The sequence below is a fragment of the Crassostrea angulata genome, chromosome 6 (genome assembly GCF_025612915.1).
Source record: "Crassostrea angulata isolate pt1a10 chromosome 6, ASM2561291v2, whole genome shotgun sequence".
NCBI lineage: Eukaryota > Metazoa > Mollusca > Bivalvia > Ostreida > Ostreidae > Magallana > Magallana angulata.
The window spans coordinates 4884513-4903069 of NC_069116.1; the positions used below are offsets into that span (position 1 = coordinate 4884513).

Here is an 18557-nt window from a genome sequence, read left to right on the forward strand (position 1 = left end):
ACGATATTTTATTTATTTATTTAATTTTTTGTTGTTGTTGTTTAGACGTAAAACTAGCTATTTATATGCGAAAACTTACCCCGAAATGTATGTTTTTCGATTAACAAAATTCTAAATAATTTATTCATAATATATAGTGAAAATAGTTCAATTCACACCTGTTAGAATATTCTATTTTTAACTAATATTGGTGTAAAGAAAAATAACGTTATTATTATTTATTGGGTTTTTGTGTGATATAGATAAAATAAACAAGCTATGATTGTTGACTTTGTATTTTCAAATGGACTGTAAAGGTTTCATTTATTTTATTGACAAAGTTACATTATTATTTCGTGAATCAAATTTGTTTACTCTCTCTCTCTCTCTCTCTCTCTCTGTTATTTTATTGTACAAACGCATTTTGGTTTAATCTGAACTGAACTTTTCTTACCTTACACTCATAATAAATATTGGAACCAAGAATACAAATAAGAAAAATGGCCCTTTTTGGAAAATCTACATCATAACGTAATCCATTTCCATTAAGTGGCTTTAATTGCTTTAATTGTTCTTATTTAAGTAATTAATAAAGGACATCCACACACACGGAACTTCCGTCTGTCAAACAGACATGGTTTTCAGGAAGATGCATGTATCATTTGTCAGTACATCCTGCACTCATTCAGGTGTGTGAAATAGCTGTGGATTTATTTTGAAATTCGTTGTCATAGAAAATAGTTTTTCATCGTCGTTGGCATATTACTTATTGTCTTTCTGCGTCCAATTCATGCACTCTTATTGTCTCTTAAAAGTATATATACTCAAATGTTCGCGAAGCTCAAGTGTGTCACATTACACAGGCCTAAAGCAGCCAACATCAAAGTCTCGTGATTTTCACGCATATAAAAAAAAATACTTGCAATACTGTAACGTAACTAACAGACATATGGACGGTCAGAGGTGCTAGGGTCCTCTTTTTAATACGGAGGCGAGACAACAAGTGTATATTGGTACCTCTTTTAGCAATGAATTAAAAAATGCATGTAATAAACATAATTGTGTTTTAAACATTTTTGGCCGACTTTTTCACGACCTTTTAAATACACTTTTAAGTCATTAAACTGAAAATTCACGCAAATTTGTAGCATAAAATATTTTATAAATAAATATTTTATTGTCTTGTTATTTCGTGAAAATTAGCTAAGGCGCCTTTCTTCTCAGTATTTGGTCTCAGTATCAAAGTTCTTGATTAAAACTTGATTACATAATAATACTGCAATTATGTTCCAGACACTTCTTCCGTGTAGAACAAGACAAATTCTAAATTCCTAGCTCGGACAGGTTTTTATAAACACCATTACTCACAAAATTTTATTAAGGAAATGCTCGCCACTGCAGATATGTCTTAGTTTGCACAATGACACAAATTAATAGTTCTGCTATTTCTGCATCAAAAATTGGAAATAAGTTCAGACGTAATAATTAAGCTTACCTTTGTTCAATAACATGAAGGGAGAAAACATTGGTATGCATAATTATTAAACATATAAAACCAAAATAGACTGATAATAATTTAATAGCTGCATTTGATTTATTCCATGATATATTCAATTATAAAGTTAATTAAATTGTCTTCAATCATTTGAATTGCAGATTCTGCTTTTTTACCCAACAACATCAAAAAGAAATTGAATCATAAGAACTTTGATGATTGTAAATACAGTTAAGCTATTTCATGAAATCATTACTCAAAATTCCTCTCTCTCTCTCTCTCTCTCTCTCTCTCTCTCTCTCTCATTTTGATACGTTTGAAGCAACCTCTGCCTTTCTTTTTTGCAAGTCTAAGTATTCAGATTTCAACCCAAGTAATTTTTGCTTTAGGTTGGCTATTGCAATGGTAGTTTCTACGGATGACTTAAACTGATTCTGGCATTGTCTTAGACTCGGAGGAACCAGCACACCAAACCACCTGATTGGATCATGTTGCTTCTTTGTCTTGCTGGCTGTATCATCACCAACAGGTGTGGAGACTTCTTGGGATTGTCCAACATTTCTTTTCCTCAATCCAACTGTCTCCACTGGTTGAGTTTCCTCTGGGGCATGGAGAGAACTGTACCCCTCAAACATCTCAGTTTCATCCTCTCTGACCTTCACCTTTGTTAGGGCACACATGTCATCTTCATGAATCTGATCAATGCCCACAAATTTGATCCCCATGTTGTATCGAGCCCGTGACATGTTCCAGAAACCATCTTTAATTTGGTCATTGAGCTTTTCTTGTTCCTGATACAGCGAACTCAAAGTTTCAAAAAACGAAATCAATTTGGTATCCAATTCTTCGTTTATCTGCTGCAGTTCTGTCATCTATAAAAATGTTTTTAAAAAGTTTAAATACTTTTTGTTTTAATGAAATACAGATAAAGTTGTTTGAATATTAATTATCGCATATATTTAAATTGCTTATGGAAGTGTTAGCTTCATCATTGTAAGAATTGCTGCATATGGTGGCCCTTTTTACCACTTTAAAAATTCTAATTCAAACAATAACTAACATTTTTATTTTTTAGTCATAATTACCATAGTCACATCAAAAGGCCGGAGATGTACTGTATATTTATCCTTATAGGAGAGGAAGAATTAGACCAGCAATTGAACCCAGGACCCCTGAATTACAAATCAGATACTCTCGACCACTGAACTATCCAGGCAAATAACCTTGGCCTATGTATATGTAGCCTTATAGAGAGTAGAGACATGGTCACAACTCATGTTGGAAATTTTCAAATTGTTTTTCCTTTTTTAATGTTTACATTGCTTCAATATAATTTTTTTCAATGCTTAAAGCTGACATGAATTCATAAATACTCATTATTTCCATTTCATCTCTGACTACCGCCATATTAGTTGTCGATTTCTTTTGTTCTGCTCATCGCTACATCCCCCCCCCCCCCTATAAGGCTGAGAGCACTATTCATGCTTCACTGCATTCAGGTATTTCATACACCTGAACACGTTACATTGGACGAAAATACTTGTAGAAATGCATTTTGAACAAAAATTTTATGACAACCAATGCACTGGCAAGGAATATCCAATGAACGACGAAACAATACAGACTGAAATCCAGGCACATATACTTCAAAAATTGTCGATAATTGTAGACCGTATTCCTGTTGATGTTATAACATTGCACATGCGCAACACACACGGTGGCAGATCGAGCAATGTCAATGATCACATGGATTTAGAAACAGAGAGTTTTTGTAGAAACCGATGGAAATGAGTCGATTTTACTTTCTTTGATTGACTATCATTTAGCTCTTGGGTTGTAAGTAGTGCCGCCGGAGTTTTAAAAAAGATGCAAATGTTATGCACTTTTTATCAACGACACACGTGTTCGATGTGCATGTGAAGTAAGGCAGCACCATCTGTGCAAAATAATATAGATACTAGTACCTTGGACATTCTTTCAAAAAATAAATATATTTTGTATTTTATTGATTGTTGTTTCCTTTATTCTTTATTGCAAACATTTTACTACAATGTGTAGTTTGTGCATTTAGAAGTCCGTGCAACCTGAATGCCTCGATCGGGAAGCAACCAACCATAACTTTCTCAACCGATATATATACCCCAGTGGCAGTAGAGGAGTGATCGAAACTAATATGGCGACCAAATGCTTTTATGAATTCATGCCAGCTTTATTCCTTTATCCAAGCTTTTAAAGCTAGTTTAAAGCAAGAACTATCTATTTATTCATAAAGACCAAGAATAGACGGGCTTATCAATGACATATTATTAACCGTGATATATCAGATCATGTTACATTAATAAAGTCTATATAGGATATTTCATCCCAAATGTTCTATTAGACCTTGTTTCGGTGGTTGTTCCCAACCTTTGAAAACGCTTTGTCCTTCAGACTCCGTTTATTGATCAGTTGTAGATCACTATTGATTCAAATAACTTTACGAAAACTAAGAGTATGCCAATTATTTCATATTACATTTCATTGTATGAGAATAACTGAGATTAAAACAAATAAATATGCATGTAATATGATCAATATTTGAAATCATCTAGCTTCCTTTGGTCAAATTTTGAAAAGAATTACATTTATTTGCATTTATATATACATACTTTTTGAACACTCATTTTGTGAAATTTTATTCCTACATAATTATTTTAGTTTTACACGGGGCCACAGACGTCCTGAGTCGAACTCATCTGTCTATTCTAATCTGCGAGTTTACTACACAGCTACTGACACATGTACAATACTCTGATACTTTATCACGTGAGTGTAGTTGGTGATTTTAGCTAAGAGATATACGATGAACATAAAACAGAATGCTTTTCATTATTACTCTAAATTATCGTAATTACCATTCGGGTATATTATTCCTGCTTTGACTGGACAACTGATGACAATGGACTGGACAACAGATCAGTGACAACTGAGGAATCTAGAAATTCTAGTAGGTAGAATGTTTACATTGATTGACATTTCTACAGCCCGAGCCCGATGCGAATAGTGATGTGTGTGCGCAGGAACGTATATACTAACTTTTAATTTTAATACATTGATACGCGATGATTGAAAATATATTTCTTGCTTCTTGTTTTCACCAAGAAAATGAATAATATTTAATTTAACATTCAGTTCATTCAAAAAATCATATTTTTAAAAAAAGATAATAAATCTTGTTTCATATGGCATTTTATTTTAGTTATTTAAAACCACCGTATATATTCGCATCTGAGCTGTATAATTCATTAACTATTTTGCATATTTTTTTTTCACGGTAAATGCTACTTGCAGTATATTTCTATCGCATAACGATTTGTATGCCTAATTAACGCTTGACATAAATCTAATTAGGAAACTTTTTAAGTGGTTCTTCCCATCCTGACTTTATTTTCCTGTGATGTCTGGGACTGTTTTTGATGTCGTTAACACCGAGGTCATTTGTCATCGGTGTTGTTATGGTAAACGAATCTGAAACTTTTACGCATTATTTATCTTGATTTGAGATATTAACTGTTTCAGTCATTCTTCGAATTCTTGAAGTTGTGTTCGTAATATTAAAAAATAAACCCCACCCGAAAAAGATATACAGTAATGTCAACAGTTGTCACGAAGACCCGACAAATGCATATCATTTATTTAATTTAAAACCAATGCAATATAAATTAAGTTCAGTATTGTTATAAAATACGATGTACGGAGAGAAAAGGAATAATATCTCTTGAATCTTAAAATATAAATGTTAATATTTGAGTTTTATTATAATATACAGCGCAATTCACATAAGATAATTGATATTTGATTATAACCATTTGTGTTTATATTATATAGAAAAATAACAGACACTACTGGCTTCTTATTTTCAAAATATGTATCAGAAATTGATGAATATATACTACACCCTTCTCTCTCCATGCTCTGTTTTTATAGTTTGGTTCCAGAACTTTGTTCTTAGTTTATAAATCCTCTGTCACGAGAGTGAGACGCCCTCCTAATAGTTTAACAAACGACTTGTCGTGTAATTATATAATAAATTAATAAAAATTTAATGAAAATTAAGTCATCGCGTGTAAAAAATATTTATATTGCGGTAGACCTCGAACAAGTGGGGCGTGAAATGACCGCAGACTTATAAGAGCTCAGAAAAATCTGCGACGGAATCAGACTGCCTGTCTTACAGTAAAAGAACTGTAAATTAATTAGTGTTGTTCGCAGAAATTTAATTTGCAGCACACCTGGCACAGCTGCAGAGTTGTTAAGCATGCCGCGGTCGTTGGTAAGTTTCCTGCCGTTCTCGCTGTGTTTGATCGGAGCAGCAGGTATCGGAACGTTCGACGTCTTCCAGCGCTCATGCCAAACTCCAATCACAGGCTTCCTCTTCTGTTCCTTCTCGGTGACCAAAAACTGGGATTTCTTGAAATTCCGGGAATGGAGCGACAGCTTGCCAGGCAAGATCAAAAACGTGGAACTGTACATTAAATGTGAGAGCGAGGCCTCCGTCTTCCTGCCCTGGCCAGTGAGGGCAAGGAGCCTGAAAGTCTTTGACATCCAGGGCTGTCTGATCCAGGGATTTTATGACGAGTATCAGACGTCTGCGAACTACACCGATAGCATTGTGGATTTGAAGATAGCAAACTGTGTCATAGAGGAGAATCAAAATGACCATATACATCGCAGTCTTCACGAAAGTCCCAGCAGAAGTTTTGCCTGTAGCCAAGAGTCGGTAGTCGTTTGGGACATAAAAAACCTTACATGGACTTTCCCGCGGATCCCTGTTGGGCCAAAAGCACACCAAAACCAAAGGATAGCTCCATATTATTCCTGTAATTACACGCACATGGTTTATTTAGAGGAAACATTCCAGTATATTCGTGAAAACAGTTCTGTCGCTACCCGGTATCCTGTGCTTAAAGTCGCTACATTTTCTTCTAATAATTTCTCATCTGTCCCGGAAAAGGGCAGAAACTGGCCGTCCCATTTTCCGCTTTTGGAAGTTATGGATCTCTCTAATAATAGCATCGGTCATTTCCAGTTTGAAAACCCCATTGAAAACCACTCTCTTTACGTTGATTTGCGCAATAATTCAGTTGTTGACGTTCCAACGAATATGACGTCATATTTGATGGAAACTCGCGCTGTTATCATAGACTTGCGACACAATCCAATAAAATGTAGCTGTGACTTGCTTAACTTTCGGGATTATCTCAAACTGATACAAATAAGATTTCCTGAGTGGAAAAATGGAACACGTGTTTATTGCAAAACTGCAGGTGAACAAACGCTGACATTGGTGACAGATCTTACATCACAGTCGTGTGAAAATTTTTAATAGTTTCTAATGATGAAAAGAAAAGTTGAAATTTTTTTCATGATTTACTTTGCTTGTTGTAAAAACAAATGTCCATAATATGATGCCTTTGACACAAATAATTCAAAACTCAAGTTATGTAAAGCAAGAATTATCTTTAACTTTTAGATTATTTATTAAAAAAAAAATAATGATATTTGTTATACTTTCATGTTAAATACTGAAATCTGATTGGTTAAGACGCAGTTAATAATATTTACTATTACCCTCAGCGTTAGCAACGCACTTGGCAACGGGTAACATTATATAAATAGTGCCTGTTTGGGAGGGTAACAGTTGAAATTGACACCCCGAGAAAACCATTGTCAACCGACGCGAAGCGGAGGTTGACAATGGTTTTCGAGGGGTGTCAATTTCAACTGTTATCCTCCCAAACAGGCACTATTTATTTTGTTATACTGAATGTCTTTTTTAAAATTTTTAAGAAAATTTTACTGCTTTTATATAGGAATAACGTGAATTCTACAGCGAACCATACGCGCATAATTTTCGCGCATGTAACATTTTTTAATGTTACCCGTTGCCAAGTGCGTTGCTAACGCTGAGGGTAATAGTAAATATTATTAACTGCGTCTTAACCAATCAGATTTCAGTATTTAACATGAAAGTATAACAATAAAAAATGTTACATGCGCGAAAATTATGCGCGTATGGTTCGCTGTAGAATTCACGTTATTCCTATATAAAAGCAGTAAAATTTTCTTAAAATTTTTAAAAAAGACATTCAGTATAACAAAATAAATAGTGCCTGTTTGGGAGGATAACAGTTGAAATTGACACCCCTCGAAAACCATTGTCAACCTCCGCTTCGCGTCGGTTGACAATGGTTTTCTCGGGGTGTCAATTTCAACTGTTACCCTCCCAAACAGGCACTATTTATATAATGTTACCTTTTTTCTGGTGTGAATGTATCCGTTATATTATACGTATAGCTATAAACAAGCATTTTATTGTTTACATTAGTAAATAAATTTATATTGTTATTTAATTAATACATGAATTTAAAGTGTACAATTACTGTTAGGAGGTGTAAAGTATTATTTGTAGTATCGAATATCATGGTACATGCATGATACATGAAGTCGTAAAAGGACTTTTAATACTTTTTCATATTTCGAAAAATGTATCCTTGTTGTTATATTTGCATTATTTGTAGAAATAAAGGAGAAAATGCCAAGTTCATATAAATAAAGAGATTTAGATCGACGATTTTGTTGGAGATTGAATAGAATTTAATTGTTCACTGTCTCGCCCCACGAAACACTTTACTAATAAATAAAAATTGAAAGGAATGCCTTTATTAAAAGCATTCATGGTACATAAAGTTCAAGTTCCAATTAATTTATTTTCACTCAAAACATATAATATTACATGAGGTCGGAAGAATTATATACAAAAGTATAAGAAAAGCAGGATTTACAAAAGAGAAAAAGAAATTAAAAAACATAATGATATCTTTTATCATCATGTTTTACATCATCGCGGCCAATCCACGCCAGCAGACGACCTACATGTATCATTGGTAAGAATGGACTCGTCGCGGGAGAATTGTTTGGGTCGGCGATCACATATCTCCTTAATACCTGTATCTTCTTTCTCATCAAACGGTGCATTGAAGTTGATGAATACTGTGTGGTATACAACTGAATCCTCGCAAGTCAATACAGAATCGGTAATGACTAAATGATATTTATACTTGATCAGCTCGAATTTAACGACAGTAATTCATATCAACTACTTGGATCATCTGTACTTCACTGGTCTGAATTTTTAAATTTTTGTTTTGTTTTGTTTGGATGGACAACCAAAACACTGAAACACTGAGTCAAATAAAACGCTGTATATACATAATTATAAAATCCTCTTCTATATGTAATTCATATATCAAGGGACAAATTTTACTCTTATCATATGTGATATTGCAGAATACTGCATGTGTTGTTCAGTGAGGAAAATGTTTCTTTATCATAATATTTTCAATACACTATAACTCGCTTTAATTTACGTGCACGCAAACTTTTAACTTGGGGTTCGTTTGGATCATATGTTTTACAGCTTGAAATCATGCAAATATATAGAAAAAGTATAAACATTTTTCAGCAATATTCTGCATGTATTTTACCTTGGAATGCCTCTTTCCAAAAATCAACATCCAAATATTTGTTTTAAATATAAAAATTTGAATCTACTTTAGAATTTTAATTTATTTTAAATAAACATATCGATAAATACAAAAATATCGAAATTTGCAATTAGCTTACCAAAAAATATGCATCTTCGTGCTCATTTATTTTTCTACATAGAGCCTCATTATTCTGATTATGAGTGCTACAATAACTAAGAGAGGTAAATTCAGTCGCGCACCTTGATATGCCATCGCCGAGATCGGAGTTATCGGTCCTTTAGTCTTTTGTAAAATATAGTTCCCAGTATACAGAAATACACATTCCTATAAATATACTGACGATATTAAATTTGTTCAATCAGAAAAAAGATATGCAATCCATCGCATTTCTTTGTTATATACTTAATTTGGCAATCTTTACCGGAAATGCGTAGGAATATTCTGGACTTAGCATCGATTGTTTGAAAATGGCGGCGTTCATGGGTGGTAGACGGCACAGTGATCTACTGTTTTCAGAATGTTAATTGTTTGAGAATTAAGTGATGGATATTCAGTGTCTGTGGTGAAACGGAAAGAATTTCAGATTATGCATTGTGGGTGAAACCCAGGAATGGCAGCGCCCGAGACTCCCAGACTATTGGTAAGTGATTTAGGTTGAGCAACACCGCATAACCTTTGTTGACAAACACACTAAGCGTGTTCAGACACCCATGTCAAAAGTGCAGGCTAAACGCTTATTGATTAATCTGTACCTTTCATAGGATTTTCAGATTTAGTGTACACTGCACAACTGTAAAATTCGTTGAAATGAGGAATACTATATCGCGTAAAGCTGCAATGCAAGGATTTTGGTTAATGTAATATCTTTCCATTTGCTGAAAGTTTTGATACTAATTCACCATGCTCATGGCTCCCAAACCCTCCCAAACCACTCTACAGCTAGAGTTGTTATTATTGACAAAATAAGCAATATCATGGGGAGTATTGGAGAAATCATTATAGGTTATATGTTTTATGATGGATTATTGTTAATTAAAATTATTAAATACTTTGTTGAACACAGAAACACCGTGTTCATTTATTTGATGTTAGTGTTGAAGGTTAAGGATAATAGGGAAATAAACAGACGCAAAAAAATGTGCCTAATTAATTCAAATATGTTACGATTCTTGTTGAATCACTCCTAATTTTTTCCCCTTAGGATTTCAATTATTATTGCATGAAATGAACATACATTACTTTGTTCTTGTTCAAATTCCTTAAACAACTTCAAGGTAGAAAATGATCCACTATTGTGATATGACCTAAACAACATCTTATTATTTTCTTGGTTGAAAAACAGCAGGTCAAATTTGCTAGTAATAGTATATTGTATCAGTTTCTGCTGGTATCTTAGTTGCTTTGCTGGTTTCTGAGAAGTGTTGAACACTGGGGCTGACATGGATTTGTGTTACTCCCAGATAAATGAACTTTGGTATGAAGTCTACACTTGTCTGTATCTGCTTATCCGGGCTTGCTTGCAGTCTGCATGTATTATACTCAGACAGTGTGTTTCTGTGTTGTATTATTACTGTGCTGTGACTGATGAGATTTGATAACAATTAATCAATCAACTACAAATTTCCTGCTATGAACATGATAAATTTGTGGATTAAAATGCCAGAACAATGTGTCTTAGGGACATCAACCCTAAGAACACTTGAAATTTATCGCTACACCAGTTTATTTATGGCAGAAACAAACAAGAACCTGATAATACCCTGATTATCATAGAGGGAGGGACAATTCCAGTGGGGCTACACCTTTAAATTAACTGATTATTATACCATTAATGATTTACATGAAATAAACCACTGATATTATTGCTGATTTGACCAGACTCCAGTAAACAAGTTGGATAATCTCTTTAGCCTATATATTTTAATGAAACAAACACAGTCAGTGTAGGAATTTCTGAGTTTGAGTGACCTGGCATAGTTTTTGTAAATTATGCTACCCACAGTGACTACTGCGCATTATGGCACATGTACTCAAATTTAATGACTAGACTTCTTTGGTAAAGCACAGGAAACAGTCAACATTACCACAAGTAGTGTACAGTGATCTTTTTTTTTTTACAAAGTACAAAAGTGATCAAAGAAATCCAACAAAACTGGTAGATTTCTTGAATTCAAATGACCTTGATATAATTGCCTCAGAGTATAAATAGAAGCGCAGTCTTTTCTACTAGTGAATTCATTCCCTTTTAATTTACAGAATAGTACTGTATAACTTAAATCTTGCAGAATAATGCAAGTATACAATAGATCTCAGGTATTTTTGAGAGAGACAATTACCGTAATATTGAAAAACTTTTCAATAGACCAAATATGGATAACACTTAGCAGGTTGGATTATATTGCACTGCTTGTAAAGAAACAAAATATATGAAATGTGAAATGACCTTTGAACTACGGTATTACTTTGGCTGAAGTTGTGTAGATTTGATACTGGTATATACATGTATTTTGTAAGGTACTCCAAAACTCCAAGGACCCAGACACTGGGTGCCCATGCTCAGTTCTGTGAGGTAAACATTAGATCACCCAGTCTATTCTATTTATACTACTGTCGACAAATCAGCACTATGCTCATTGTGTTCTGGGGGATTATAAAGATTAATACTGGCTTTAATATTAGGCCATGTGACTAAGAAACTTAATCTGCTGGCAGTGAAATCAGCCCCCATTATGACACAAGGTCAAAAATAACAGTGTCCAGTGATCGGGGGGTGTTCTGAGGGATAGAGTAATGGAAATCCAAGAACCAGGTTAACGGAGCCCAGAACTGTACCGATGGATTAGACTAGTGTACACAGTTACTACTGTTGGGATATATATGGATGTTTATTTGCAAGTTTTCTCTGTGAATTAGGAATTTAAGTATGTGAACACAAAAAGTTTGAATGCAGTCGCCTACACTGAAATATTTCATTGTAAGTACAGTATTAGTCCACCTGTTCCGAGGGAATGTCCTTAATGTGAAACCCTCATTTAGCTTTCTTTTAATGATTGACTTATTTTTGTTGTGCTTTAATATTCAAGAGGAATCTTTGGTTAAAAGGTTTTACAACATTTAGCACAAAATTCCATTTATAAGAAAGGGAAGTTGCTATGATGTCCAATGACATAAAATTACAAGCACCTGCAATGATATTGCAGGATTATTTACAGAGAGCTGAATGTCATTGCTTTATCCAGGACAAATAAATTCTTAAAGCATATTGCATATTTATTTGAACCAGTGAAGTGTAACCAGATCTGTCTCTCTAGCTTCAGAAGAAACTTTTAATAGCATCCCCATGTACATTGATTTTTTTTTTTACAACCTTTCAAAGATTATTTTTTGATTATCAAAAATGTTTGAAAGTAAACTTTAATAAGAGGCCATAAATAATTTTTAATTTCCAACCCCATGTTTATGATTTTATTACAGCCAGTAGATTTTGCATTTTGATTTTTGTTTATTTTATCATGCTGATTTTAGACAATAATATTAAACTTGAATTTTAGGACAGTCCGTCGGACATTCGTAAAGAGATTGACAGGAAACTTGTGGACGATGGAATCAGTGATCAATGTCCAGAGGAGGAGAAACTACTGTATGTGTGGAGGCTGTATCAGCACACAGAGGTAAATGGTTAGGGGGGGGGGGGCATTTGGAGGAGAAACTACTGTATGTGTCGAGGCTCTGCTATGAGCACACAGAGGTAAATAGTTAGGGGGTGGGGTGGGGGGGGGGGTAAGGGGAGGAGAAACTACTTTTTGTGTGGAGGTATATCAGCACATAGAGGTAAATAGTTGGGGGGGGGGCAAGTGGAGGAGAAACTACAGTATATGTGGAGGCTCTATTAGCACCTAGAGGTTAACAGTTGGGGGGTGGGCATTGGTAGGAGAAACTACTGTATGTGTTAAAACTCTATCAGCACACAGAGGTAGATAAATAGTAATGGGGTATCAGCACCCATAGGTAAAGGGGGGGGGGGGGTTTGTGTGTGTGTGTGTGTGTGTGGAGACTATCGGCTTACAGTGTAAAAATATTGGGGGGCATGGGGTGTGGGGGGGGGGGGGATTAGCACACAGAGATAAATAAGAAACAATTGTAAATGTGGAGAATCAGTGCACAGGGGTAAATATTTGAAAGGGGAGGGGGAAAAGAAGATGAGATCCTAGCATAAGTGAGTTATAGTGTTGTATGATCAAGCTCCAGAAAATCTCCAAAGAGTTTGTCCTAAAGCTTGTTATATTCCTTGAAAACCTTGTTAGGAGAAGTCATTAAAGTTTGTAATTAGTTGATCATAATCATGAATCTTTGACACACAAGAACTGGCTCTTTAATATTTATTCACACGTCTATTTAAATACTGGTACATGCTGAAGGATAATTGTGCTCAAAACCATTGCTTGAATTGGTAAAATACTTAAAAACACAATTTTAGAGCTTCAATTGAAATCAAGGGTTTGTAAAAAAAAAAAAATGAATAGTAAAATTTTAAGACCTCTGCATTTGATATTAAAATACTATGGAGAGCCTCTTAAATTTTTTAGTCTCCTTTGGACTAGGTGCATGAGTCTGCTGCTGTGGACTAGGTGCATGAGTCTGTTGCTATTGACTGGGTGCATGTATTTGCTGTTGTGGATTTAAGGTGCATGAGTCTCCTTTGAACTAGGTGCATGAGTCTGCTGCTGTGGACTAGGTGCATGAGTCTGCTGTTGTAGACTAGATGCATGTATCTGCTGATAGGGAATATGGTAGGAAGGGGTGTTTGTATCACTTCACAAACAATTTGTATATATATAAACAGGATATAGTAATGTAGTTTCCATAAGACAGCTCCATTAATAGCGAGGAATTCCTAATTGTATGAAAGTATTTTTTCGAAAACAGCACCTAAAAAATTCATTGACTTGTACTTACTGTTCAATGTCCAGATGGACATAATTATGCTCAATAGTTGAAGATTGAATCCCTCAGATATTTTTACAATGCACTTTTTAAATGATCAATTATTATAATTTAAAACTCTGTATTATTAATACAAGTAATTTTTTGTTCATCCATAGCCATTAAAGAAATTGATTTACCGGTATTTGGGTGTATTGGGACGGGTGGAAGCTGTAAGTTAAATGTTATAATGGCAAGCACCTGCTTTTTCTATAAAGCTCCTCAACCTAAACCAGCTCCTTATTGGAAATGTATCATGTTCGGTGATTGCTTTCCTAAATCACCTATTGACAAAGTAGTATTTAGGGCCAGGTCTTTGTTTAAAAGTTGTAGAAAATTATGGTCAAGTTCTTTCTGATCAGCACATTCTTGAACCCGGTCCAAGGCGACAGTTCATAATGAATCGAGGAATTTGCTGCAATTCAGCATTTGGTTTTTAAAAGCCTGGGGATTGTTCATTATCTGATTGGGTACTGCTCACTGTTGACACAGTGTACACTCAGCAGGTACCCCTCCATTCTGTCAGAGGTGGGGGGGGGGGGGGGTAGTAGCAAGTTCCACCCCAGTTTCACCTCATGCCGGGTATGTCCAGACCTGTTCACTCAATACTGTGTAATGACCCCCTAGTTACAATTACGGTTACAATGGGCCTCGGCCTGTAGAGGTCTCGGTTAGATTAAAGGACCCGCACACAATATTCTGTTACCTCAGTTCTTACTGGTCATGTCTATGAATATGGTCTTTCTTGAGGTTTGAATTTTAAGCTGGTCGTAAGAAATTCGAGTGTGTAATGCTGGAACTCTTAACAGGAAACAATTGAAATTAAATGGCTTCTTAAGAGGGATTAGAGAAACTGATCCAAAAATCCTTGCTATTTTGTGTCAACAATGTGGGTCATACTCCATTCATTACCTGGGCTGGCATACACTAAAAACTACATCCTCAAGAAAAACAAATTTAAAATGAACAGAGAAAGGTTGGAAATTGATCTTGATAGCATAGACTGGAGTATTTACAAATTTATAACTGTTACAATCAACCTTATTTATTTGTGGCCACTGGTAGGGATCAATTTCTGTCTTCATCAAAAATATGATTGAAGCTCTAATAATAACCCATTCATCAAAGCTAGAACCAAATGTGGTCTGTAAGTATCAATACTCTACAATATACATTTCAGAGGTAATTAAGATTACTGTAGTTTCTTTATCATTCATGGGCATCAATTTTTAATTATATATATCATATAGGTACTGTAATTCAATCCACAGTTTACTGTAGATTCCTTATTTTACTCGAGTGCTTAATTCCGCGATTGAACAGTTTTCCATCAAATTGCGAGAACCTAATTTCCATCAAATTGCGAGAACCTAATATTGCGAATGCTGAAAATTTATTATAGTTTCATGTAGTTTACATGGTTCCGAAAATGAAAAGCGAGATTTTAAAATGTGCGAGACAGGCTTTTCGCAATTTTACACGGATATAATTCCTCACATTTAATTAGGAATTTACAGTATACATGTAGGATACATGAATTTGTGGTATTAATGTCCCCAACAATAAACATTTTATTTTGTTACTTTTCTTAATACAGAGCATGTACTGGTACTTACCAAATGGCCTTAATTCAACTTTTTGGATTAACTTATAAATAAAATCTACCAAAGTAAATAATGTCAATGATTAATATTGAAACCATAGTATGTTTTACTATTGATACCATAATTTCACACAGTTTGTTTTCTTGTGTTACAGACAGACCTTCAGCGAGCCATTGAAAATGAGGAGAAACTCAAACTCGCTCAGACGGCCGAGATGCAGGAAGTGGAGAACTATGTTGAGCACATCAGGCATCTGTCGGACGAGCGGGAGGCACTCATACAGGAGCTCGAGACTGAGAATGACCAGCTCAAGTCCGAGATTGACTCGCTCAAACAGGACCAAAACGGTGAGTCTAATAGTTCCCTGTCACCCAGGGGCTGTATAATCAGCCCACACAGGGCATAAACTCATTAAATAGGACCAGAACAGTGAGGCCTTATAGTGTCCACTGTCACCCAGAGCTGTATAATCAGCTCACAAAGGACATAAACTCAAACAGGACTGCAATGGTGGGTTCTAAACTTAAACAGGACTGCAATGGTGGGTTCTAAATTCAAACAGGACCGCAATGGTGGGTTCTAAACTCAAACAGGACCGCAATGGTGGGTTCTAAACTCAAACAGGACTGCAATGGTGGGTTCTAAATTCAAACAGGACCGCAATGGTGGGTTCTAAATTCAAACAGGACTGCAATGGTGGGTTCTAAATTCAAACAGGACTGCAATGGTGGGTTCTAAATTCAAACAGGACTGCAATGGTGGGTTCTAAATTCAAACAGGACTGCAATGGTGGGTTCTAAATTCAAACAGGACCGCAATGGTGGGTTCTAAATTCAAACAGGACCGCAATGGTGGGTTCTAAATTCAAACAGGACTGCAATGGTGGGTTCTAAATTCAAACAGGACTGCAATGGTGGGTTCTAAATTCAAACAGGACTGCAATGGTGGGTTCTAAATTCAAACAGGACCGCAATGGTGGGTTCTAAATTCAAACAGGACTGCAATGGTGGGTTCTAAACTCAAACAGGACCGCAATGGTGGGTTCTAAACTCAAACAGGACTGCAATGGTGGGTTCTAAATTCAAACAGGACCGCAATGGTGGGTTCTAAATTCAAACAGGACCGCAATGGTGGGTTCTAAACTCAAACAGGACTGCCATGGTGGGTTCTAAATTCAAACAGGACCGCAATGGTGGGTTCTAAACTCAAACAGGACTGCCATGGTGGGTTCTAATTTCTAAATTCAAACAGGACCGCAATGGTGGGTTCTAAACTCAAACAGGACCGCAATGGTGGGTTCTAAATTCAAACAGGACTGCAATGGTGGGTTCTAAACTCAAACAGGACCGCAATGGTGGGTTCTAAACTCAAACAGGACTGCCATGGTGGGTTCTAATTTCTAAATTCAAACAGGACCGCAATGGTGGGTTCTAAACTCAAACAGGACCGCAATGGTGGGTTCTAAACTCAAACAGGACCGCAATGGTGGGTTCTAAATTCAAACAGGACTGCAATGGTGGGTTCTAAATTCAAACAGGACCGCAATGGTGGGTTCTAAATTCAAACAGGACCGCAATGGTGGGTTCTCTAGTACTCCTATCCTTGGAGCTGTTCATTGTATTCTCTAGCACTAGTATGCTCACCCAGGGTCAGATTAGTGTAAGAAAGAGTTCTTTAAAGTGATGAAGTTCAAAAATTTGCTTTAATATGAAAAGAAACTCTTGAAAGGAATTTGGCATTTAAAAGTTTCTCTGTAAGATTTTAAGTTTGTTTTTTTATTACTGGTTATGACTGTCAACATGTTGAGGGAGGATACAAAGATCTGTAACACCAAATATGACAAATATTTCTTATACAGTCAGACTGCAGCAAAGAATGGGAAAATTTCAAAGCAACATTCTAGAAATATAGTAAACTTTTTGTTCGAACATTTAAGCAGTTTATGTGTTTAGACAATAATCATATTCAATGAAGAGTATCAACATTGTTACCTCTTTCTATGTTTCATTTATTTGTGAATTAATTTTTGTTTGAAGGAAATATTTACAATAATGAAAGAATAAAGTGCTGAGAAGACATTTAAAATTTTATCAAACACATATTAAGCATACTTCCTAGGCTCTGATCCCCTATGTATGCAGTATTTGTAAAGTTTGAGTTTTGGGAACAAATGTTATTCAAAATGCTTACTCTTATCTAAAGTTTTAATTAATTCAAATGTGAATGATCCTAGCCCTTGAAAACCTTTACCAAATACCGCAATGTTCTTTATGAAAGAATTTTTTAAAAAGTATTCCAACTCTATGAAATGATGATACAATCAAAATATTTGACAGAATTATCATATATATCTGCATAAATCAATTAAAATATGAATTTAAATGCTCATAATTATGATAATTTTAAACTAATTATTTTTTTCACCTTCAATTTCTAATAATATATACATGTAGTTTGGTTTTGTTAAAGAAGTTCGCAGTACAGGTTCTTGTAATGAGTAGAAAGTCTAGTATGTAAGGGTCAGGGTTATGTGCAATTATTTCTATAGATTGTTAGGAAAAGTTTACAAGGACTTTTTGAAGTTATGTTATTAGGTTATCTTGTCAGACAGACAAAAAAACCCACTCAGGAAATACTTGTATTATACAAACCCCCATTTTAGTCGTGTCGAAAACTTTAAATAATATATAAGTGTGGTTAATTTGTAGAACATTCAGAAAGACTGTGTCATTCCGTCTGAGACACCCTGATCTAATGATCTGTGTATCAGTCAATTACAGCCAATCATTACCTGCTTAGTGCAGTAATTAATGATAACACTGCCAACCTGTCGTCCTTTACCGATCTGTGGAAGCTTTATGTTTGGTGATTTCTTTCTTGAATTTGGCTTTTGAGGGGTAGTAAGTTTCAGTAACAAATCTACTTTATCTGATTGACAAAAAGAAGTCTACTTGAAAATACAAAAAC

At 35.1% G+C, this 18557-nt stretch overlaps 2 protein-coding genes across 20 annotated transcripts in view; one reads left to right on the top strand and one right to left on the bottom strand.

Moving 5' to 3' along the window:
* Positions 1-1540: 1540 nt before the first annotated feature.
* LOC128188770 (coiled-coil domain-containing protein 115-like) lies at positions 1541-4507 on the bottom strand. The gene is made up of 2 exons (XM_052860023.1): positions 4369-4507; positions 1541-2346 (listed from the first exon to the last, which is right to left on the bottom strand). The coding sequence occupies exons 1-2, from the start codon at positions 4369-4371 to the stop codon at positions 1777-1779; spliced, it is 573 nt and encodes a 190-aa protein (XP_052715983.1). The 5' UTR covers positions 4372-4507; the 3' UTR covers positions 1541-1776.
* A 4932-nt stretch (positions 4508-9439) lies between these two features.
* Positions 9440-18557, top strand: part of LOC128187022 (myosin-2 heavy chain-like) — a 41144-nt gene continuing 32026 nt past the window's right edge. For 18 of the 19 annotated variants that reach the window (XM_052857055.1, XM_052857069.1, XM_052857065.1 and 15 more), the window contains exons 1-3: positions 9440-9643; positions 12555-12674; positions 15745-15937. In XM_052857055.1, the coding sequence (XP_052713015.1) occupies positions 9614-9643; positions 12555-12674; positions 15745-15937 (343 nt within the window). In that variant the 5' untranslated portion in view covers positions 9440-9613. Of the gene's footprint in view, positions 9644-11773; positions 11978-12554; positions 12675-15744; positions 15938-18557 lie in introns of those variants that run through there. The other variant, XM_052857056.1, reaches the window with a different exon arrangement.